Source organism: Acinonyx jubatus, chromosome A3 (assembly GCF_027475565.1).
Source record: "Acinonyx jubatus isolate Ajub_Pintada_27869175 chromosome A3, VMU_Ajub_asm_v1.0, whole genome shotgun sequence".
Lineage (NCBI taxonomy): Eukaryota > Metazoa > Chordata > Mammalia > Carnivora > Felidae > Acinonyx > Acinonyx jubatus.
In genome coordinates this window covers 29,611,274-29,637,173 of record NC_069388.1, presented here as the reverse complement: position 1 = coordinate 29,637,173, position 25,900 = coordinate 29,611,274, and the positions used below count along the sequence as shown (strand labels likewise).

The 25,900-nt window shown below is 41.2% G+C and overlaps 1 protein-coding gene across 5 annotated transcripts in view; it reads right to left on the bottom strand.

Moving 5' to 3' along the window:
- Window positions 1–25,900, bottom strand: part of ATRN (attractin) — a 159,825-nt gene that overhangs the window by 15,136 nt on the left and 118,789 nt on the right. For 4 of the 5 annotated variants that reach the window (XM_027069657.2, XM_015078127.3, XM_027069653.2 and 1 more), the window contains exon 25: window positions 15,379–15,440. In XM_027069657.2, coding sequence (XP_026925458.1) covers window positions 15,379–15,440 — 62 coding nt within the window. Of the gene's footprint in view, window positions 1–11,768; window positions 12,063–15,378; window positions 15,441–25,900 lie in introns of those variants that run through there. The other variant, XM_027069656.2, reaches the window with a different exon arrangement.

Here is a 25,900-nt window from a genome sequence, read left to right as displayed (position 1 = left end):
ACCCTTCCAATGGATTCCCTGACTAGAGAGAAGGGGCTTCCAGAGTCATCATTCAGGCGAGAGCCTTCAGTTCCTGTGTTGCTGGGCACCTTGGCTGTCCTGACACTGCTGGTCTGTTCCTCCTCCCTGACAGTCTCTATTTACCCTTTAATCAATACTTTATTGAGATAGGGCCTGTTCTGGGCCCACAAAATACACTGATGAACTGAACAAAAGACTGGTGTTCCCATGGAGTTTACATTCCGTCAGGAGGAGCTAAAAAGTAAATAAAATAAATAAGCAAATTACAGAGCATGTTAGAAGGTAGTAAATGAAACAGAAATAAAAAGAGGGTTCAGGGCAAGGGGGTTCGGGAGTGACAATGGCACTATAAAGCAGTATGGTCAGAGTGGGTGAGCCTTATTTCTTGAGGAGGTGACATCTGAGCAAGACTTGGAGGAGGTGTGGGGGGTGGCTCAGGGGATGTCTACAGAAACAGGCCTGGGTGACGGGCTCAGCCGTGCACACACCCAGAGGTAAGGACATACCTAGGGCTGCTTGAGGAACCTGAGGATGCCACCATGGCTGGGGTAGGGGGAGTCAAGTCACAGATAAAGGCAAAGAAGGGGACGCAGACCATGGAAGGCCTACAGGCATTTGAGTGGAGAAGTATCATGATTTAACTTATGCTGAGGAGACCAATAGGGCAGCGATGGTAGAAGTAGGGAGCCCAGCAGCCTAGGAGAGATGATGGTGGCTCAAGCTAAGCTCTGGTAACAGGAGTGTGAAAAGCACTCTGGAAATCTTGACATAATTGGAAGGTTGAGACAACAGAATTTCCTGACGCGCTAGATGTAGGGTATGGAACAGAGAAGTCAGAGATTTTGGCCTCAGAAACTTGCCATCAACTTAAACAGGGAAGGCTCTGGGTGGAGCAGGTCCAGGACAGCAGTCTGAATTCTGAGAATCTGCCTAATCACCAAAGGGAGATGATGTGGGCAGATATAGGAGTCTGAAGGCTGGGTGCCAGGTCTGGCCTGGAGATGGCATTTGGAGTCATTAGTACATAGTTAACCCTTGAACAACACAAGGGTTAGGGGGGCTGACCTCCCGCAGAGTCAAAAATCCACGTATAAATTATGACTCCTCCATAACTTAACTACTAACAGTCTACTACTGACAGGAAGCCTTACTGACATCATAAACAGCTGATTAACTCATATTTTGTATATGTATTATATACATATGTATTATATGCTGTATTCTTACCATAAAGTAAGGTATGGAAAACAAAATATTAAGAAAATCATAAGGGGCGCCTGGGTGGCTGAGTCAATTAAGCATCTGCCTCTTGATTTTGGCTCAGGTCATGATTTCGTGGTTCGTGAGATTGAGCCCCACGTCAGGCTCTGTGCTGATGGTGTGGAGCCTGCTTGGGAGTCTCTCTCCCTTTCTCTCTGTCCCTCCCTGACTCGCGTGCTCTCTGTTTCAAAATAAATAAATAAATATTAAAAAAAATTTTTTTAATGTTTTATTTATTTTTGAGAGAGAGAGAGAGACTGAGCATGAGCAGGGGAGGGGCAGAGAGAGAGAGAGGGAGACACAGCATCTGAAGCAGGCTCCAGGGCTCTGAGCTGTCAGCACAGAGCCCGACATGGGGCTCGAACTCACAGACTGTGAGATCATGACCTGAGCTGAAGTCAGATGCTTAACCGACTGAGCCACCCAGGCGCCCCTCAAAATAAATAAATAAATATTAAAAAAAAGAAAGATAAATTACATTTACTGCACTGTATTTGCTTTTTTTTTTTTTTTTTTTAACGTTTATTTATTTTTGAGACAGAGAGAGACAGAGCATGAACGGGGGAGGGGCAGAGAGAGAGGGAGACACAGAATGGGAAGCAGGCTCCAGGCTCTGAGCCATCAGCCCAGAGCCCGACGCGGGGCTCGAACCCACGGACCGCGAGATCGTGACCTGAGCTGAAGTCGGATGCTTAACCGACTGAGCCACCCAGGCGCCCCGGCACTGTATTTGTTTTAAAAAAATCTATGTATAAGTGGACTTGCACAGTTCAAACCTGTGTTGTTCGAAGGTCACCTGCATATTGTATTTGAAGTAATAAATCTGGATGAGATCACCCAGGGAGTGAATACAAATACAGAAAGATGTCCTGGGCGGGGGCACCCCACTATTGAGAAGTTGGGGAGAAGAGGAAGAAGCAGTAAGGGAGTCTGAGTAACCCGTCTTTCTCGGTTTCCCTGCACAATCCTGTTTTTTTACATTTTTATTCTAATAGAAACACAAGGAGGCAGCATATCCACATATAAGGGCAGGAAGCGAATGAGAACAGTTTCCAAGTTGGCCAAGACCCTACTGATGTAGCTGAGTACAGGGCTGTCCTCAGAGGTGAGCACCCTGGTACCACTCAGAGGCCTCTCCTGGGACTACCCTCAAGCCAGAGGTGTAAACCAGGGCAGCTCAGTGTCCCCTGTCCCCCTAGGCCTAGGTGGGGCTTCTGTCTTCAACGGAGACTTGTTAAAAACACCAAAAACCCAGCTGCTTCCACCAGTTCCAGCTTTTCTAAGAAGCGACACAAACAGCATACCAATTCACAGTGATTGTCCCTCAAAGCTGGTATGTGCATGATTTCTCCCAGGGCAATACAACAACAAAAATTCTAGTTATTTCAAAAAACGCGGCGCTCGCTGATACACCTCCTTTTTTTTTCCTTCCGCTAACTTATGTACTGGTGGTGCTGTAACTCAGTCTTCACCCTACTGCAGTCTCTCTTATTAACTGTCTCCCAGATTTTTCTATGTAAATGTAATTTTAAAGAAACATTATACCATGAAAATTTTCAAACAAACACACAAGTAGAGGGAATGATCTAGTGAATTCCTTTGTGTCTATTACTTATCCTTGGAAATTATTAACATTTTGCCAATGTCACTCAAAGATCATCAAAGTGTATTTCTCGTTTTAAACCTAGGACACTAGCCCTAGGCGGAGTCTCTTACTTCCAGCCAGCATGGTACCTGAGGAGAAAACAAGAATCCTTTTGTCTTTTTATCCTACACCTGCTCCTGCTTATCCAAGGTTTGCACTTTCCTGAGACTATTCTAAAAAAAATCCATTTCTTAATTCTAGGTTTTTCTTCCTATCTTTTATATAGGTCTTCAGAAAACTCACAATTTGTGTGAGAGCTCAGCTTTTGGGGCATCTCTCTGTTTTCTCACCAGCTTAATTTTAATTGTGCAGCTAGAATGACATTTTTTTTTTTAAACTTTATTTTTGAGAGAGAGACAGAGTGAGAGTGGAGGAGGAACAGAGAGAGAGACACACAGAATCTGAAGCAGGCTTCAGGCTCCGAGCTGTCGGCACAGAGCCCGACGCGGGGCTCGAACTCACAAACTGTGAGATCATGACCTGAGCTGAAGTCGGACGCTTAACCGACTGAGCCACCCAGGCGCCCCTAGAATGACATTTTTGAGAGCATCTTGAACTTTCCATCCAGAGGGCATGGCATGACTATTAACTAATGGTCATGTTTTCCTGCCCTTACAAGTCTGGCTTTTCTAAAACTATCTGTGCATTTCTTGGCCTGGCTTTGACCTCCAAGCTAACCTGAAAGCAGAGATACCACTGCTTCTTCCCATGTTCCTGTGATTTTACACTCATCATTCTGGTCAGAATTAGATCCAGAGCGGCAGGAACCCATGATCACTTCTATCTTCTGGAACATGAAATGGGTTTGTCAAAATGTCTGTTGTCAGTCTGGCAAGGGTCTAGCAGAAGTTCAGATAATTACGTTTTACAAGTACATTGTATCTTGCCTACATCAGAAATTCCCGTTACATGCTCTCCTTTTGGCCAGGTGAGGTGATGTCACCTATTTCTCCTTTTTAACCTCACTCAGATGCTGCCCTAGCACCCATGACTCCAGCCACAAAGACTTCCACAGAGTGTTAGTGGGTCTCTTCTTACTACTACCAGTTGTCGTCCTAACCACTCTAGCACTCACTCCTAGATACAAAGCCCTTTCACACACATGATCTCATCTAATTCCCGGAGCAAGCAAGTGGGTCTTATTATTCCCGTCTTCATACACAAGGCTCCTACTAGAGCCTGGATTAGCATCTAATTAAGACATAAAGAGGGTTTAATGGATTTGTCACAATCTAGAGTTTATGTCACTGTGCCTGAGTCTGGAAATACTTTGCGTAACTCAACTTACACCGATTTTCTCACTTGAATCACTGAGCGCCCCCACAACATCCCGATCTACTTCTCTTCTGTGTTATCTGAGCTATTTTTCAGAGTGCTTAGGATCGTTTGGATACCTTTCTTTCCCCCTTATTTTCATGTAGATCCTCTGGGACCTGGTTAACTTGCTTGAGGAAAATATTTTCTTCCCCATGCTCATAAAAGGGACTCTATTCTCAGTTAAAAGATCATCATCATTCCTAGTTCTTAAAACAAAACTCAGAAATAAACAAAGTTCTGGATTCTTTTCCAAAGGTTCCACTTTCAAAAGGTAGGAGTGACAACACCACCATCTGTCCTTGTTTACTAGACCAGATTCCATGGTCTCTAAAGATGTCCCCAGTCAATTCTGATGGTGTCATTCAGTCTTCCACCAGGCAGCAGAAGAGACTGCTCCTCATCGGGCTGGTGCTTAGCAGCAGGGTCATCTCATTCTGTACACATGTTCCAAGAATACACCTGCTAACTGGAGCTACTGAATTAGCATGCAGCCTCTCCATCCCTTCAAAGTGTGCCATCAACCAGCACCAGTAGCTTTCTTCCCTCAGAGAGGTTGGTGCCTATGGTTCCTCAAGACTCTGCTGTTCTCCTGAAGGCTTAGTTTACTTTCCACATATATTTGCAAATGACTGTGTACTAGGTACTGAAGGTATGTGTGTGTGTGTGCACGGACGAGAGACAGCGTCTCTGCTCTCTTGAAGCTTAAGAGTCTAACTGTGGACACAGATATGAAGCAAGTAAAAAACTGTGAGAAGGACCACGATGAAAAATAGTATTGTTCTATGGGAGAGAATAAGGGAAGACCATTTAGTTCTGGGGCTCTGGGATGAAATCCTGGAGGAAGTGATGCTGTGCCAAGTTTTGAAGGACGAGTGTAGTATAATAAAAAATGTATTTATTTGGTCTCTGTCCTAAGTTCCTGGCACAGAGGCCCTAAAATTCTTAAAATTTTCTGAGTGACAGGAGTGTCCCCCTCCCCACTTTTTTAGACAAATGTTCACAACAGCTTTATTTATAATAGCCAAAAACTGGAAACAGCCCAAATGTCCATCTCCATCAAGAAGAGAAGAAATAAATTGTGGTTGATCTTTACATAAAATATCACTCAGTATTAAAAAAAAATTTTTTAATGTTTGTTTATTTTTGAGACGATGCAAGAGACAGAGTGCAAGCAGTGGAGGGGTAGACAGAGGGAGACACAGAATCTGAAGCAGGTTCTGAGCTGTCAGCCCAGAGCCCGACGCGGGGCTTGAACTCATGAACGGTGAGATCATGACCTGAGCTGAAGTCAGACGCTTAACCGACTAAGCCACCCAGGTGTCCCAAAATATCTCTCAGTATTAAAAAGGAATGAGCTACTTTTAAATTTGATTAAAAATTAAAAAAATATATATATCTTTAATAGTTTTTTTTGTACAAACTGATTTACACAGTTTTAGGTATAATTTAAAAAATGGCAGGGTCTCTGGGTCTGAATGAGCTGTTTTTTTTTTTAGAACAGGTTTATTGAAATGTAATTCAGGAGGGTCCTTTGTATCCTAATGAATGACTCATGGGAGGGAGGGACCCAAATAGCTTCAGGATGGAGGCTGGTCACCAGAAAAACCAATCACATGTTAGAGAGCTAGAATGTTCAGTGCCCTCCCTGCTGCATCCCCACCCAACAACCAGAGGGGAGGGGAGATGGCTAGACACTGAGTTCATTAATCACGTCTCTGTAATGGAACCTTGAAAGAAATGAGGAGCCATGAAGTTTGAGGGAGCTTTTGGGTTGGTGAACACATATGTTCATGTGCTGGGAAGGGGGCATGCCCAGAGAGGGAGTGGAAGCTGTGCTCTCTACCCACCCCTATAACCTGCCCTATGAATCTCTTCGATTTGGCTGTTCCTGAGTTACATTCTTTCTAATAACTGTAATTTTAGGTGCTGTGCTTTTTCTGAGTTCTGTGAGTCATTCTGGCAAACTGTCAAATGTGAGGAGGGTCACAGGAACCCCCAAATTTGTAGTTGGCCAGGCAGAAGCATGGGCAGCCTGAGGACCCATTCGTGGTTGACATCTGAAGTGGGTGCAGTCCCGGCAGACTGAGCCCTTAACCGGTGGGGTCTGTGCCCACTCCAGGTAGTGTCAGAACTGAACAGACCTGCAGGACACCGAGTTGGTGTCAGAGAATTGGATGTTGTCTGCAAAACCAAGCAATGAGTAAAACTACAGAGATGAAGGGTAGGGAGAAGAAAGAAAGCAAGCATTTTCCAGGAAAAAAGGAAAACCACGTGCAAGTACTGTGAGGTAGGAAAGGAGCCTGGTGCTTGTGAAAAATCAGAAGATGGCTCATGCAGTGGGACTGCAGAGGAGAGTAGCATAAGATGAATATGGAGATGTGAGCAAAGGTCAGTTCACCTGGGTTAGTTTAGATACAATGAGAAGCCACAGAGTATAAGGGAACAGATGTACATGGATTCATTTTCAAGGTCTCCTCGGATTTTGTGTGGACTGTAGAGGGGCTCTGACTGCGGGGCGTGTGGTGAGGGAGTGCCTGGTGCGTGGGAGACAAGTCACTCGGACGTGGCAGCAGGGCAGACGGTGAGGAAGGACCAAAAAGTTCACTTCTGGGAGCGTTATGCCACAGACGGGACGGCAGAGTTCAATCGGAATACAGAATGAGAAGATGGCCATGGTCAAGCTCTGGGAGAACATCGACAGTGAGAAGCTGACAGAAAAGTTCAACAGAAGAGTGGCCTCAGAGCAGTCTGGGGTCAGAGAAGGCCAGCAGAGTCTCAATGATGGGTGGTCAGCTCCTTGATACTGATGAGAATCAAGAAGATGACAACTAAAAAGCATCTCTGGGATGTGGCAACAGAGATGCTCTTGCTGCCCTCCACACACACACAAATTTAGATGGAGTGTGGTGATGGAAGTCAGAACAGAGAGGGCTGAAAAGCAAAAAAGGTTTCTAGTACAAGGATTCTTAAGGGCAGTGAAAACACTCCGTAGGGTATTAGGAGACTGGATATATGTCATTATGTATTTGCCCAAACCTATAGAATATACAACACCAAGAGTGACCCCTAAGGTCAACTATGGGCTTTGGAGGATTATGATGTGTCAGTGTAGGTTCATCCTCGGTAAAAAATGTACAACTCTGGGGAGTGATGTTGATGATGGGGAAGAGGCTATGCTTGTGTGGGGGCAGGGAGATACGGGAAATCTCTGTACTTTCTTCTCAATTTTGTCATAACTGTAAAATTGCTTTAAACAGAGATTCTAAAAAATTTAAACGAACAAACAAAACCAAACAAAATAAAAATGTGCTGGAGCCCACAGCCAATGGATACAAGGAGGGAAGGGAACTGCCACAGTGTTCAAGGGGAGCTACATTCAGCGTGGCCACAACAGGCGGCTTCTTCCCCATTCTGTGTTTGTGCTAAGCAGTGGGAGACAGCAGCTGGGGCAGTGAGCCCTGGGCCTGGGGCCGGGCAGGCCAGGCAGGATGGTGGCCCTTTCACTCAGAAAACAAACTAACAGTACAGCTTGCCCAGCAACACGCTCTGCCCCTACTCCACACTCACTGGAGGATGTGACACACAGAAACAGCATCCTGGAGGATGTGAACACAGAAACAGCATCCACACACAGACAAATGGCAGTCTTCAACACATCCCCAAATCAGACATTTTGAGGAAACCAGTACTGTGAAAGAGAGGCATCAAACAACAGCAACAAAACCCAAACATCCGAGGAGAGTTATTAATAATAGCACAAAATAAGACTTCAAAATAAAATAAAATAAAATAAAATATAAAATAAAATATTAATCTCACAAAGGAACATGAGAAGAAGCTACATTCACAATGAAACAGGCCATTAGGAAAAATATATTAGAAATAAAATGCAAAAGTTAAAAAAAAAACTTATCAGATGGACTCAACAAAGGAAATGGACCCAATTTTGGATTACATTAATGAGCTGGAAAATACTGCTGTGGAGCTCACACAGAATGCAGTGCAAAAGGAAAATGAAAGAATAAGTGAGTTCAGTTAAGAAATATAAAGGACAGATCCAGAATCTTCCTCATTAATCTAACAGAGAATTCTAGAATTCAAGCAAAAGAATGAAAGGAGTAGAAACAAGCAAAGAGAAGACAGCACTGCAAAACTCAAGACTCCAGTCCTCAGTCTGAAAGCCCCTCCTCCTCGCCCCGTATCAAATTCCTTCTCAGGTCCTTTCTGAATTACTCATACGGTCCTGCAGAACAACAACATCCAACAAAGGGAAAGGCATGGGACACATAAGATGGTGTGAGGAAAAAAATGGTAAAACTTACAAAAATTGTTCCTACAGAACCTAAAATGACTACAATCTAGAATTTAAATCCCAGATAATCGCTACTTCGGAGGCCAGCGGATGGCTGTGCAGGCTGTTACAGGGCTCACTGAGAGCCTCATAGCAGACAGCTCTTGTAGGGACTGGACTCATGAAGCCGCCAGGAGCTGAGGCCGTGGTCCCATCCCCTTCAGTGGCTGCACAATCTTCCTTCCCATCTGACCTCCCATGCTTTAGCTTGCGTGTGGATGGATGTAATACTGCCCCAGGCCCTGAATTCACAGAACTTTCAGCTAACTTAGGGTTTCTCAATGCCAACTGAACATAAGAATCACGAGAGAGCCTTTGAAATATCACAAGGATCAGGTGCCCTAAGAGACCAAGGAATTGGCATCTCTGGGGCATGGGGCCCAGGTGGCTCCTAGTGCTTTTTAAGTTTCCCAGGGTGTTCTAAGGTACAGCTAGGGCTGTGAGACATGTAACTGTTTCAGGCTCTCAAACCCAATTTAAAACCTGTAGGAGAGGCCTCTAATTGGCCCTGTTCATCTTTGCATGTCAAATTATAGGTTCAGCTACGTATGAGTTGTTCTTAAGCTCCAGCCTGGTAAATAAGTGCATTGAAGGGTGATTAAGTACTATCATAAGAGTCCCAAAGGGGATGGACTTTGGGGTGAATGTATCAGGAGAAGACTCATGGAATAGGCAATTGGGTTGGGTTCTGAAGGGTTAAGACTATGACAGGTCAGTGGGATCAGGTAAATACCTTTGAGACAAACGCAGAGGAGACCCAGATAAATCTACCACCCCTCCAGGCCCTGCAGCTCATGTGGCCAAAAAGGAAGGAAATGACAGCTATCTTGGAGAGGCTCATAATCTTGTGGAAGTCACAGGGCAAAGATTGATGAAATACTGAATTTGCAAGAATATAGAATGATGCTTCGGCCCCACTCTTGAAGGACCACAGAAGGTGGCTCAGGTCAGTGACCCTACCTGCCTGCCACTAAACAGAATAAAAAAACTACTGGGAGGGGTGGGAGGAGATCTTGGGATTTTGATTTCTCCTGTGGTAACATTACAAGGCAGTTTCCTTTTGGAATCTCTACTTCTGTGGAATGAAGAGATTTTCTTGTGAATGGGAGGCAGTTTCATCAAATTTCCAGCACTCCATACCGCTAGCATTGCAACATTTAGGACAGAGGTTCTGTGGTGCCCACTCAGCTCCAATGAACTGTGCTGAGTATTTTCTGAAAAAGGGAGTAACACAGAGAGTGAGTCCCGGGCCTAGTGGATGGTGTGGTCCCTGGAGCTGAAGCAATTAATATCTTGCCTTGATTCACTGGCACTCCTACTGCAGAGTATAGTAAAGCTGTAATCAAATAGATTCCACACGGATATAGGAACACCTAAACATGAAAAGACAACAGGGAAAATACCCATGAAGAAAACAGGGAAGGACAGAGAGGTCTGCTTCGTGGAAAACCCCATAAATGGGGTTCAAAGACAAACAAATGAGCACACACCTGTTAATAGTTGCAAAATAAAACGAGGTCCTAAATTTTAGTACAAAAAAGGCAAATATCCCGATAGAAATAAAAACAAAGGATAGGGACAGGTAATTCAAAACAAGAACTATAAGAGATCAGTAAGCATCACTCATAATTAAAGACATCCAAATTTAAGATACCAGGATACCTCTCAGACTGGCGAATTAAAAATAATGGCAATTTTTAGTGTTGCTAAGACATAGTAAGAGGAAGAGGCCGTAAGACAAATTATATTCCTGCTGTAGGAGTGTAAATTCATGCCATTGTTGAGGGCCCATGGCAGTGTTTTTGCATTTTGATGCAGCAATTATAGGGACATAAAAGCTATCCCAGAGAGATCTTCATAGAAAAACGTAAAGGTATATGTAACAAAATTGAAGACAATCTAAGAGTCAGTCAAAAGAGGACTGGTTAAACAAAATGTGGTACTTGTACTATGAGAAAAGCTGTTTAGAAATGAAGTGAATCTCCACAGGGAAAGTTAACCATAAAACATGGCGTAAAAAGACAAGTTATAGAACAACATGTAAGCAGGGAACCCACTTTATAAACCAAAGAATCAGAAAAAAACAGAACTTACGTGCAGCATATATACAGAGAAGAAAATGTGGAAGCACATGCATCAAAATATTAACAGTGATAATTTCTTAAAAGTAGAATTAGGAGAAGTTTGAATTTTAATTTTTACGTTGTTTGAAGTTTTACCACGAACATAAACTACTTTTGATGTTTTATAAGAGAATTATCTGTATGCTGATTTTCTACTTTAAAAAGTCTGAATGAAGCCTTAATATTTTGTTTTCAAATACTTGGATTAGGTTAGCATTATTTTATCGTATCTTTTTATGTCGTCCCTACCAATTTTTCCCTTTACGTTATCTAGATCATTGTTGTTCAATAGAAATTTAATGTGAGCCACATATGTAATTATAAAAGTTCTAGTAGCCACATTAAAAAGTAAAAAGAAACAGGTGAAATTAATTTTAATAAAAGTTTTATTTAACCCAAGATTGCCAAAACATCATTTGAACATGTGACCAGTATAAAAATTGAGACATTTTATATTCTAAGTTTTCAAAATCCAGTGTGTATTTAATACTAATAAGCACATCTCAATTTGAACACTAAATTTTTACCAGAAAATATTTGATCTGTATTTAAATTTCCTAAAATCCACAAGTGAAAAAGTAGATTCACATATCCAGGTTGTTCTAAACATACTTAAAAGTTCTCTACTAACTGAATCAAGTAGCAGTTTTTAAATTATATTTAAATTAGTTAAAATGAAAAAGCCAGTTTCTTAGTCACACCAGCTACATTTCAAGTGCTTGTGAGCTACATGTGACAAGTGACTGTTAAGTCTATACTGATCTTTTACCTTCTTGTTTATTACTATCTACTTTTTATTTCTATTTAGCTTTTTATCACTTAAAACAAATCGGAACCTTTTAAACTTTATCTATTTTGGTCGTTATGTATATATTCCACTGGTCAATCTGATTTTGTGCCAGTGCCACACTGACCACTGTAGCTTGACAAAATGTTTACTATCTGGGAGGGCCAGTGGACAGTCTCCCCACCCTCTCCATTTTTTCTTGGTAATTCTTGATCTTGTTATGCTATAATTTTGAGCAACTTATTAACCGAAGTAATACAAATATACAAATTTCATTTTTATTGGTGAAATGTAGAAATAGAATTGATTTTTTCCCCAGAAACACTGAAGGCTTTTATTTGATTCTTTTATCTCCCTCCAAGATTAGAGGGCTGCAACGGTTACTTCTTGGTGGAGATGTCGTTGTCATCCAGAAACTAAAGGGTACAGTTTACAGCAGGCAGAAGGGGACCCATCAGGATGTGGATGAATCTTGATGTGAGGCCATCTGCGTTCCAACATCACTTGGGAAGGGATTTCTCCTTTCACGGTAGAAAGGGGAGGGCACCCCATGGCTTACTATGGGAAATATAATTATATGGTTTTCATGACAGCATCTGCCTTTACCAATAAGAGCTGCAAAAGATGTACGCCTCTGAACGACGTAAAACTGATTTTTTAATACTGCCCTTGTGTCTAGCTACTTTGCTGAATTCACCTATTAATTCTAACATTTTTTTATGCAGATTCTTTTGAATTCCTCCCATAAGCATGTTGCAAGTGTGATGATTTTTCTTTTTCAATTCTTATGTATTTTATTTTTCTTCTCTTACTGTATCGGCTAGAACCTTTGTCACAATGTCGAATGAAGTAATTGGTAAGTAGAATCTGTCTTGTTCCCAAACTCGAAGAGAAAGTTTCTAACATTTTTCCATTAAGAATGTGGTTTGCTGTTGGCTTTATACATTGGTCCTTTATCAGATTTAAAGAAGTTTTTTCTATTCTGAGTTTCCTAAAAGTTTTTTAATGAATGATATCAAATTTTATCAAATGCTTTCCCCCACTGATTAAGATGATCTTATTATTCTCCTCCCTTATTATGCAATTAATGTTAATTACATGGATTGATTTTTCTGATGCTAAATCAACTTTGCAATTCCTGGAACGAACTCAAGTGGGTCATAGTGGATTTTTGCTTCTTCATTCCTGAGTGAGATTGGCTTGTAAATTCCATTCTCATAATATTCTTGTCAGGTTGTGCTAAATTCATAAAATAAATTGGGATGTATTCCTTCTTTTTTGGTTCTCTAAAAGATTTGGTTAATAATGATATTATGTCTTCCTTAAAACGTTATAAATTACCAATGAAGCCACCTGGGCCTGGAGTTACCTTTGTGGGAAAATTTTAAGTTATGTATTGTTTTTAAACAGATATAGGGCTATCCAATATTCAAGTTCCTATTCTGTATCAATTTCAGTAAGTTGTAGATAATTTTGTTTTTTTAACTGTTCTGTTCCATTTGTTCAATTTTCAAACTTATTTGCATAAAGTTGCTCATAAAATACTCTTATGGAGGAAAAAAATGTCTGCAGCATTTGGAGTAATGCTTCCTTTTAAATTTTTGACATTATTTGTACCTTCTCTCTTTTTTCTTGGTCAATCTTGCCAAGGGATTATCAGTATTATTATTTTCAAAGATCCAACTTTGCGGTTCTTTCAATTCCCTCTACTGTACTTCTTCCCCTGTAACATTAATTTTACTCTATTTATACTGCTTCCTTCTACTTTCTTTAGGTTTAATTAGTTCTTTTTCTGACTTACTGAGAAAGCTTTTTTCCTTTTCCAATATGTGCTTTTTATAAAGCAGTGATCTTCAACCTTAGCTGCACACTGCAATCACCGGGGAGCTTTCAAATGCTTAAGTCCCATCCCCAGAGATTTTGACATGACTGGTCTGAGATGTGGCACGGGCATCAAAAGCTTCCCAAGTGATTCTACTGTGTAACCAAGGCTGAGAACCACAGATTTAAAGCCATACCTTCTAAGTACAACTTTAACTGCATCTTACAAGTGAATTTTTCTTGATCATTCAAATTGTTTTAAAATTTCTGCAGTGACTTTATGAAAATTTTTATTTTTTAAAATTTTCAAGTTTATTGGTAGGGGCAGAGAGAGAGGGAGACAGAATCTCAAGCACTGACAATGCAGAGCTGTATGTGGAGCTCGAACTCATCAATAATGAGATTATGACCTGAGCCAAAATCAAGAGTTGGATGCTTAACTGACTGAGCCACCCAGGCACCCCTTCTGTAAAATGTTTAAATGGACAAATCCAATACATGGCTTTAGAAGTCAGGTGAGTAGTTATTTTGGGGGAAGAATGAAGGGGCTGTGACTGATAACACGGGGAGCTTCTAAAGTGCATGTTTAATTTGTGATAATTTATTGAGCTGGACACCTGCTCTATAAGTGTGTCTGTAATTTTATAGTATACTTAAAAATAGATTTCATACAAGGACTGGGAATTATAATGGCATTAGCCTTCTCAATATTAATACTGGGAGCTAGAAGAAACAGCATTAACGTCTTCTAAATTCTAATGGAAAATAGTTTCCAGCCTAGAATTCTGCATTCAAACTTTTGATCAAACGTGAAGGTAAAATTAGAACATTTTCAGACAGAGAAAGTTACAGAAAAGTTACCTCCCCTGCAACTTTTCTCAAAACTCCTGGAGAACGTGCCCCAGTAAAAGGAGGAAATAAATAGGGAGATAATGACAGGAGATCCTGGAAACAGAGATTTCAACACAAGAGGAAGGCAGAAGAAGTTCCCAAGATGGTAATCGTGCAGCAGGCCTCCAGAGCTAGCGCACCAAGGGCAGCAGGCTGGAGGGCTCCAGGACAGACATCTCCAAGAGAAACTGAAACCAGGAGACTACACCTGCTTATGTCTGACCACAGACAGATTTTTCAGTTCTAGTTACATAGAAAACCAAACCAGGGCTAGTTACATAGAAAACCAAACAATGAAAAAACCCAGGTTACGATAAACAAAGAGTGATTCCCCCATCCAAAAAATGGGGAGGTATAATCATAGTTCAACCCAGCTGTGAATAGGGGTTTTACAGTTATAACAACAAAAACTGGAGCGCTGATTTAGCCAAACATTGTGATGTAACTATATGACATGAGGGGGAAGGCAGGGGATTTCGCACTCGTGGTGTGTGGGGAGTTGTTGGGTGAGGTTACATGAGATAATGAATCCTCATCTATAGTGGGACATCGAAAGATAGACTGAACTGGAAAATCAAGAAATAGTGTAAGCATGGAGAAGTTAAATATCCTTAAGACAATTTAAACTGGAGGGAAGTAAGGGATGGGAAGGTGTGGGGCAGGATGCTGCTACTTTCTCTTATGAGATCTGGAGCATGTGTATTTTTCAATTATGTGTATACAGTATTTCATAAAAACAAAGTTAAAAATAAAAGAATCCCAAGAAGTAACAAGTTACTTTTAGCTTAAAAACTCTGGATAATCACCTGAATCATCCCTGAACAAGAAGAAGCATATTGGTAGCACACACTAGTAATCATTATTGATTGTTTCAACCCCAAATTCTCCCCATATGAAGGTCCAAATTATCTACATTTTTGTATAGAATACATGAAAAGCTGCTCCCAAAAGCCAGAACATACAAAGCAAATGTTTTCATTCATCAGATTACACTGAATTTACATTATTGCAACCAACATGTAACTTCTCAAAAAGGCCTATTAAGTTAGTTTGATCTGTTTTGCCCACACCAGATTATTCATTTATCTTTTATGAGCTGATAATTAATGGGATTTAGTACTTGAATCAAAAGAGAGGATATGGTTTGTAGAAGTGAAATTACCTGAAGAAAGTCACGAAGAACTGTACCAGGTCCATAAAATTGCTGTGCTGGGAGAAGGCGATCTGTGAGGGAGAAACAGGCAGCGTGAGGAGGGAGACTACTGAGCAGCACCATCAACTCGGCCTTCCTGGTTCAAGGGTTAAGCTAAAAGACACACTTGAAATGCTCAGGAAGAGTGCTTCAACCCTTTAGTTTCTTTTCTGGCTTAACTGCCAACCCAGAGGTAATATTCTGAAGCCTCAACGCGAACTCCCAGAGTGCCAGCCTTTCTGCTCTTGACATCAGATCTAAGTCCTTTCAGTGTGACCTTGAAGACCTCTCAGACCCCCAACATGAAAACCCCAATGCCAGGCAAGCCAGTTTGCTTGCTACCTCCTCTGCCTTCCTCTGGACAAAATGTTCTCCTTGTTTGCTTTGAGTTCAAGTTCTTGGATCTACCTCGAGGTCAGGAGCTTCTTCTGTGCCCTTCATCCCTTTGATACTTACATGCTCAGCGAATACTCACTCAGGATAGTGTCCTTTCAAAAAAAAACCCGTATCTCAAGTTTTGCTACATTAAGTATCATCTGACAATCAATATAACACCAGTTGGAACCTAAATAATTTTATTACACGGTTAATAGTTTTTATACAAAGAATATAAAAAAATCCCTAATGTAGTTCATCGAAGACACCACTGACTGAAACAGGCATTATTTTGTATACAATTAAGAAAAAACATTGTCAATTATACTATGACAAAATGCTTTAAAAATCATTGACTAAGATGCATCGTGATTTCAGAGATATTAGAACATGAAAAAAATGAGCATGTCAGGATTTATTACTAAGTATGATAACTGTGTCATTATTAGGTATAATACTCACAGTACTAGCCAGATGTTATGGCATATTCCCTGCTTTTTAAATTTTTTATGAATTTTTTTTAATGTTTATTTTTGAGAGAGAGACAGAGTGCAAGCAAGGGAGGGGCAGAGAGAGAGGAAACACTGTATCTGAAGCAGGCTGTCAGTACAGAGCCTGACGTGGGGCTCAACCCATGAACTGCTAGATCATGACTTGAGCCAAAGTCGGATGCTTAAGTGACTAAGCCACCCAGGCGCCTCTTCCCTGCTTATTTAAAGAGAACATAGCCCTCCTTGGAGAGACAATGGTACTGTAAGTAAAACAATTACTGAATAAGGTGATTACTGCTCCAATATAGACAATAAATATGACAGGAATCAGAGAAGTAAATGATTAGCGGCTTCTTTTTCTAATCCCACCCAATTCTCTTTGTCAGACAACAGCTTCCATCCTATGGTAATGAAAGAAAAGTCCCAGCACTGGGACAATTCAAGGCTTTGTGCTTTTTTTTTTTTTTTTCCAATTTTTATTTTTTTAATATGAAATTTATTGTCAAATTGGTTGCCATATAACACCCAGTGCTCATCCCAACAGGTGCCCTCCTCAATGCTCATAACCCATTTTCCCTTCCCTCCCACCCCCCACCAACCCTCAGTTTATTCTCAGTTTTTAAGAGTCTCTTATGGTTTGCCTCCTTCCCTCTCTGTAACTTTTTTTTTTCCCTTCTTCTTAAGTTTCTCGGGTCTTCTGTTAAGTTTCTCAGGATCCACATAAGAGTGAAAACATATGGCATCTATCTTTCTCTGTATGACTTATTTCACTTAGCATAACACTCTCCAGTTCCATCCATGTTGCTACAAAAGGCCACATTTCATTCTTTCTCACTGCCAAGTAGTAGTCCATTGTACATATAAACCACAACTTCTTTATCCATTCACCAGTTGGACATTTAGGCTCTTTCCATAATTTGGCTATCGTTGAAAGTGTTGCTAGAAACAAGTGCCCCTATGCATCAGCACTGCCATATCCCTTGGGTAAATTCCTAGCAGTACTATTGCTGGGTCATAGGGTAGATCTGTTTTTAATTTTTTGAGGAACCTCCACACTATAAAGAACTCACCAAACTCCACACCTGAAAAACAAATAATCCAGTGAAGAAATGGGCAGAAGACATGAATAGACACTTCTCTAAAGAAGACATCCAGATGGCCAACAGGCACATGAAAAGATGCTCAACGTCGCTCCTCATCAGGGAAATACAAATCAAAACCGCACCCAGATACTACCTCACGCCAGTCAGAGTGGCTAAAATGAACGAATCAGGAGACTATAGATGCTGAAGAGGACGTGGAGAAATGGGAACCCTCTTGTACTGCTGGCTTTGTGCTCTTTTCACAACCAGACTCAAAGAGGCAGCGAAGGTTTCCAATGTTTGCCTTTTCTGATGGTCTTGTTTTCTTTTAGACATTCCATAAATAAAGTTCCAACACTACCTATTCAGGCTATAGGACATTATGGGGAATAGAATTTTCAGTTTTTGTGTCCTCTCTCTAGCCACCATATAATCAGAAATACAAACATACAAAGGTTTTATGCCACAGGTAAGGAGAAACCCACATTCTTTGCTTTTACTTCATTTTTTAACAGTAACCAGTCACAAGTAAGATTCTTTGAGAATATGGCCACCACCCTTGCACAAAAGCTCTTTAATAAGCTGGAGAAGAACAACTGTTTAAACAAGGTTATTCAATCTTGAGGAATGAGGACTCCAGGTTACAGCATATAAAGAAGGAGAAGGTAACAGATTCCAGTCCAACCAATTCTGTTTATAGACTTTCATCTTTTTTTTTTTTTAACGTTTATTTATTTTTGGCACAGAGAGAGACAGAGCATGAATGGGGGAGGGGCAGAGAGAGAGGGAGACACAGAATCGGAAGCAGGCTCCAGGCTCTGAGCCATCAGCCCAGAGCCTGACGCGGGGCTCGAACTCACAAACCGCGAGATCGTGACCCGAGCTGAAGTCGGATGCTTAACCGACTGAGCCACCCAGGCGCCCTGACTTTCATCTTTTAAAGCATTAGTATGTCCTCATTGCTTAGACTTAAAGAGATCCTGAGATGCTTTCCCCACTGTCAGGTGCCAGGAAGTACGGATGCTAATAGTACCCTCTGAGGACTACCAGATGTCTGTGCCCCTTGTGCCACAAAACACTCCTCAGTGCTGTGATCACAGCTGACTTCTTGGTGAAGTAGGGAAACACCACGTTCATGTCTAATTCAAAACCACAATGAACCAATATAAATTGGTTGCCAGCGTGGCTGCTACCCAAGACTCACATTAAGGGAATCTCTTTTGTTACGTATTACAAAGGTTTTGAAGGGGGGGGGGGGCGGAATCCTAACATAAAAGTGTTTATGAACAGACTGACCACCTAGAAACATCTATTCTTGCTCAACACCCCACCTACCATGTCAGTCTTTGTGGATTAAGCTTTGATTGACAGGGTGATGAACTTATTGTCCAAACTGAAAACTTCTGAGAGAGAAGGGGAAACACAATTCAAAATTACACTGGGCAATCCCTATCAAAATAACACCAGCATTCTTCACAGAGCCACAACAAACAATTCTAAAACTGGAACCAGAAAAGACCCCAAATAGCCAATGTTGAAAAAGAAAACAAAAGAGATGGAGGCTTCACAATTCCAGACTTCAAGCTGTATTACAAAGTTGTAACCATCAAATATGATGCTGGCACAAAAACAGACACACAGATCAATGCAGCAGAATAGAGAACCCAGAAAAGGGTCCACACATGTATGGCCAACTATTCTTCAACAAAGCAGGGAAGAATATCCAATGGAAAAAAGACAGTCTCTTCAGCAAATGGTGCTAGGAAAACTAGACAGCAACATGCAGAAGAATGAAACTGAACTACTTTTTTACACCACACACAAAAATAAATTCAAATGGATGAAAGACCTAAATATAAGACAGGAAACCATCAAAATCCTGTAAGAGAAAACAGAGAGCAACCCTTTTGACCTCGGCCACAGCAACTTCTTACTAGACATGTCTCTGCAGACAAGGGAAACAAAAGCCAAAATGAACGACTGGGACTTCATCAAGATAAAAAGCTTCTGCACAGGAAACAATCAACAAAACTAAAAGGCAACTGATAGAATAGGAGAAGTTATCTGCAAAGGACATATGGGATAAAGGGTTAGTATCCAAAATTGACAAAGAGCTTATCAAACTCAACACCCAAAAAACAAATAATCCAGTGAAGAAATGGGCAGAAGACATGGATAGACACTTTTCCAAAGAAGACATTCAGAAGACAGACACATGAAAAGATGCTCAACATCACTCATCATCAGGGAAATACAAATCAAAGCCACAATGAAATACTACTTCACACCTGTCAGAGTGGCTAAAATTAACAACTCAAGAAACAACAGATGTTGGCAAGGATGCAGAGCAAGGGGAACCCTTTTGCACTGCTGTTGGGAATGCAAACTGTTGCAGCCATTCTGGAAAACAGTACAGAGGTTCCTCAAAAAATTAAAAATAGAACTACCCTACGCCCCAGCAAATGCATTACTAGGTATTTATCCAAAGGATACAAAAATGCTGATTCAAAGGGGCACATGCACCCCAATGTTTATAGCAGCACTATCAACAACAGTCAACTTATGAAAAGAGCCCAAATGTCCATTGACTGATGAATAGATAAAGATGTGGAATATATACACAATGGAATATTACTCGGTGATGAAAAAGAATAAAATCTTGCCATTTGCAACAAAGTGGATGGAACTAGAATGTACTATGCCAAGTGAAATAAGTCAGTCAGAGAAAGACAAATATATGATTTCACTCATATGTGGAATTTAAGAAACAAAACAGATGAACATAGGGGAAGGGAAGGAAAAATAAGATAAAAGCAGAGAGGGAGGCAAACCATAAGAGACTCTTAAATACAGACAACAAACTGAGGGTTGCTGGAGGGGAGGTGGATGGGGGGGATGGGGTAAATGAGTGATGGGCATTAAGGAGGGCACTTAATGGGGATGAGCAGTAGGTGTTATATGTAAGGATGAATCACTAATTGTATTACTGAAACCAATATTACACTATATGTTAACTAACTAGAATTTAAATAGAAAAAAATTACAGTGGGACCACAAGCATGAATTGCACTGTCGCTACTCAGACCATCAGACATGCAAACCAATTGCAAAAGTGATCTTGTGAAAGATTAGATCTTACTGAAAGTGCTGTTGGAGAACTGACTGCACAAAACCACAGCCAAATGAGGACTTGGCAGGACTATCAACTGAAGAGGTATGAAGGCAAAAACACAAGTCCTTCAAAATACTCCAGGGAGGATTAAGAGAGGGCCTTGGGAAAATTGGTGAGGCTCTTGACTACTAAATCATGCTGTGAAGTCAAATCTGAAGTGAAGGACTCCATCCGTGCTGTGCGATCTCCGAGCACTATCTATCTGCACAACTGAAGCCACATCTCTACTTATCTTGCTCAAGTTTTCTTAGATGTGCATTTATTTATGGTCTTTTTCTTTCATTAGAAAGTAAGATCCATGAGGACAGGGACCTTGCTTCTGACTACATGTCTCTAGTGCCTAAAGCACTGACTGGCACATAAGAGTGTTTAATAAATATGTGCTGAATAAATGAATAGGGTAACTGGAAAAATAATGTCCACCTTCCCCCAAAACTGAGTTAAGACCTGATTGAGTTTTCTTTCTTCCAAGAATTGGCTTATGGTTGCAACCATAATTTAAAATTTGTTAACTGTAAAATTAAACACTTTCGTGCTTTTGTTTCACTTAAGACAATATTCCAATCAGAACTTTCTTTCACGAATTATTACAAAATAGACACTGAAACAAACATTGAAGTGCTTGTGGCTTTTCTGACACTGAAGAAAATGGGGACTGTCTATAATAAAATATACTTAATACAAGGAAGAAAATGTCATTACGATTTGTAAATAAAACTCATAGTATCATTTTTCTCCCTTTAGTAGGTATCGCTCCCCACATTCCAGTAAACCTAGAATTCAGGTCCCCTGACATTTCCACAACCTGCTTCTGCCTCACTTTCAGCAGTAAGTTTGATTAAGCTGTGCTTGCCCAGGGGACCCTCTGGGCATATTAAATAAATCTGAGAAACTAAATCCAGAAGCCCAGCTAGCCCCAGGGTTTAGGGGAGTGCACGGTGGGTCTACATTTCCCACGCAGTAATTTTGTTTCTGCCAAACACGTGTTTTCAGGTTGCTCTACTACTGAACTTGGTCTTTCCGTCACCAGAATGCCCTGCCCACCCACCTGCAGTGGGCACCCTCTGTCCCTTGCTACCCGGTCCAAACACTCCCTTCCTCATTCTGCCACCTGCTCCTCCACTGGGGATTGGCTGTCTCTTCTCTCCACTCCCAGTGCCTGATCCACTTCCCTTTCAGGGCATGGGACAGTCATATTCCACCTTATATGATGGCTGTGTATGCAAGAGATGTCCTGGAAAAACAGATTCCTGTACTCTTCTGTCTACAAAGGTATCAATTTCTGACTTTCTAATTGCTATAGGATAAAGAACAAAAAGGCAATTCCCTACCTCCCACAGAAGCAGATACCCTGACCTCCAGAGGGCAAATACACCATCGTATTCCAAGAACTAGACAATGGTTCTCAAACTCTGGAGAGCTTGCAACAAAGCGTGAATCCCATTTCTACTCCTGAAGCTTTAAGCTCCCCAGGTGATTCTGATGCTGGTGTCCAAAGACTGTATTTTAGGGAACACTGAACTAAAGAATTAAAGGAAAGAGTCTACCCTGCTCCTTCCCCTGAACAATTCCTTCAGTGTTTCAGAACTACACTGAAAAAATTTGTCATTTTTACTTGGAAGGTTTGGCCCCCAAAGAAATGAACTTGGATCTTCTCCAGGGGTGGGAGTATGGTGGGGAAAGGGGGAAGGATGAGGGTAGTGCTTTGAAACAGAGAGGTATGGCCCAAACCCTGAGACCAGGAAATGGAAGGAATGGAGAAGATGTTCTAGAGTTTTGAAAGGGCCAAGGAATACAGGGTGACTGCATGGTAGGCCTGGGGAGGCTCTGGGGCCTCGCTGATTATTCTGTGCTCAAGTGCCTAGGTCTGTCACACATGGGAATGAGGACAGCTGTCTTTTTTTTTTTTTTTTTAATTTTTTTTTTTCAACTTTATTTATTTTTGGGACAGAGAGAGACAGAGCATAAACGGGGGAGGGGCAGAGAGAGAGGGAGACACAGAATCAGAAGCAGGCTCCAGGCTCTGAGCCATCAGCCCAGAGCCCGACGCGGGGCTCGAACTCACGGACCGCGAGATCGTGACCTGGCTGAAGTCGGACGCTTAGCCGACTGTGCCACCCAGGCGCCCCATGGACAGCTGTCTTAAAACAAACCTAAAGGCCAGAAACCAGGGCAGTCAGTGAATGAAGATCAGAGGGCCTTCCCCAGACCTCTGGGTCCAGGTAAGTCCTGAGGTTTCTGCAGTCCGGAGAAGGGGATGGGGTTCTCTGAGAATGGATTTCTTATCAACTGTGGTAGGGAGGGTGCTCTAAAATTTTTTTAAAAATTAAAAACAATTAAGGCACTTCTTATATTAAACTACCACAGAACAGATTCTTTTTCTAACATTTGTATTTTGCATCTACTATGTGCAATCCAGAAAAGTAGGTATTCAGAAACAAGTGAACGAATGGATGAATACTGAACTAATAGGGAAAGGCCACTGTTTAATACAGAAGGTTTGAAAAAAGAGAGGGAAGGACCTCTAGTTTGCCTTTATCTTCTCCACCATGAGTGATCTTCACTGTTATGAACACACAAGGTAGAGGATGGGAAAGGACAGCTGGCCATCCTGAGAAGTAAAGATTGCTAGCTCCCAGGCAGCACCTGGTGGGCTCTGAGAAAACCCAAGGTCTGTATGTACCTGACAGAATCCTGATGGGCTGCTCCGATGGCTCTTGAGGCCCGCAGCTTCACCAGGTCTCACCTCCTACTGGTCTGGGAGTCTGTCCAGACCGGGGCCCCTCTGCTCTTCAAACAGGCTCTGCAGACGCTGAAGATCTCACTTCAGGATCTGAGAGGGCCAAAGTGGCCTTGGCTGCCATCTGGGCTCCTGGCTTCACCATGCCAATCTTGCCACACAGCTCTGGCACTGCAAGGCTGGAAGTCAGGAGAGAACGGACTCCTCCTGTAAGAACTCAGGCCTCAGCTGGGTCAAAGATGGAAGACTCTGTGACCACTCTCACCGGGCTCTACTGCTGCTACCACCTTGAGTTTTGCTGTGCCATAGAAAAGTTTTCTTGTATTAAATCTTGCCATTTGCCACAACATGGATGGATCTAGAAGGTGTAATGCTAAGTGAAGTCAGTCAGAGAAAGTCAAATACCATCCAATTTCACTCATTAGTGGAATTTAAGGAAAAAAAACAAAGAAAAAAAAAAAGAGACAAACCAAAAAACAGACTCCTAACTACAGAAAATTGATGTTACCAGAGGGGAGGAGGGTGGGGGATATGTGAATCAGGGGATGGGGATTAAGAAGTACACTTGTGATGAACACTGGGTGAGGTATGGAATTGCCGAATCACTATACTATACACCCGAAACTAGTATTCACACTGTATGTTAACTATATTGGAATTAAAAAAAAAAGAATAAAGGAACACTGGATGCCCTGTGGCAGCTGCAGAAGCTTCCAGCAGAGATGGGCCTGCAGCTTCTTCACAAAATAATTGATAGCATTTGTAGTCGAGCTTATCCTCTCTACCAGGATTCGCGCTGTGTTTGGGATTCAACAGAATGGAAGAATGTTCTAGAAGATAGTACCAAATTTTTCAAAGCTGTAGTTGCTAAAAATTTACCTGATGAAGAGATATTTCAGCAGTTGAATCAGCTGAATTAATTTCATCAAGAAGCTATCATGAAATACTTAAAAAGTAGGAAAAGATGAAATCAGGCAGGCTCTGTTAGAAGAAATAGTTGATATTTCTTCTCACAGCTACAGGATTTTGATTGGCAGTTAAAGCTTGCATCGTCTAGTAACAAGATTGCTACGTTATAAATGCTACTTAAAAAAATTTTTTTTTCGTGTTTATTTTTGAGAGAGAGAGAGAGACAGAGCATAAGATGAGAAGGGGCAGAGAGAGAGGGAGACACAGAATCTGAGGCAGGCTCCAGGCTGTGAGCTGTCAGCACAGAGCCTGACACAGGGCTGGAACCCACAAACTGAGATTGTGACCTGAGCTGAAGTCCGGCACTTAACATACTGAGCCACCCAGGCGACCCACAAATGCTACTTTTAAACTTTAATCTAGATGTAAAAGAAAATGGCGAAGTCAAACCGTATTGTCAAAATAAGTAAAGAAGAGCTGCAGAATCTAATAAATTCTTTGGAAGCAGCTAACAAGGTGGTCCCACGGTTGAAATAACTAGAAACTATCAGATTTCACTGCTACACTTGAGACGGCCGAGTGACTGCTGTGTGTTCAGAAAACCTGCAATATACAGACTGTTATCCTGTGCTGAGAGAACAGCCGTGCTGAGATTGCAGAGATAAAAATTTATCAGCTTCCCGAGCTGAGATTGCAGAGACAAAAATTTATCAGCTTCCCGAAAGAACAGGAAATGACACGGATGACAGGAAATGCATAAAAATGAAAGATGAAAAAGCTGTAACAGTGATTTATATTTTCATAATGGTTGTTTTGCACTTATTAAATATTTGAGAAATCTTTATAGATATACAATTTCAGTTTTACTGAAAACTAGAAATGGGCTCTAAAGTAATGTAAACATACAAAGCACAAATATACTTGAATGTTGCTTAAAGGAATATATGAATAGCAGGGTGTGTAACATGGATATATATGATTAATTTATATTTTTAAAATAACTTCCAAGAATGTATATGCTGCATATATAACTCAGCAGATTCTGTATCTTTCTTATATTTCAAAGATTGTAAAATGTAAATTTCTTAAAGAAAGAAGCTCTTCTTCAGACATGAACAAGAAAAAAATAATTAAACCTGTGTGAACAGTTTTGAGTTATGAATTCTAGAAATTAGATTCTTTTACTAGAATAGGAAACAATGAAAATAACACTGTTACTTCTGCATTTGTGTGTCTCATTGGGAGGGTATGCTCTGATAAAAAGAACAGATGTCATTGTGTAGTGTATATATAACTATTCAAATATCAGCTAAGATTAAATATAGGTCCACTTTTGTTATAAACTTCATAGTGAAGTGAATAGTTTTGGGTGTTAACAACTTCACTGGAAAACAAACCATTTTTAATTTTAGTTAACTTTAAAAACAAGCATTCTGGGGTGGCTCAGTTGGTTAAGTGTCTGACTCTTAATTTAGGCTCAGGTCAAGATCTCACGGTTCCTGGGCTGACAGTGTGGGGCCAGCTTGGCATTCTCTCCCTTTCTCTCTCTCTGTCTCTCTGTCTCTGTCTCTCCCCTTCTCGAACTCTCTCTCCCCCCCCCCCAAAATAAATAAATATTTATATATATACACTAAAAACAAAAATAAAATAATTTTCTTAAAAACAAAACAAAAACAAATGGGAGTTCTATCTGGAACTCCATACTGAGACCACGGGCTCTGGA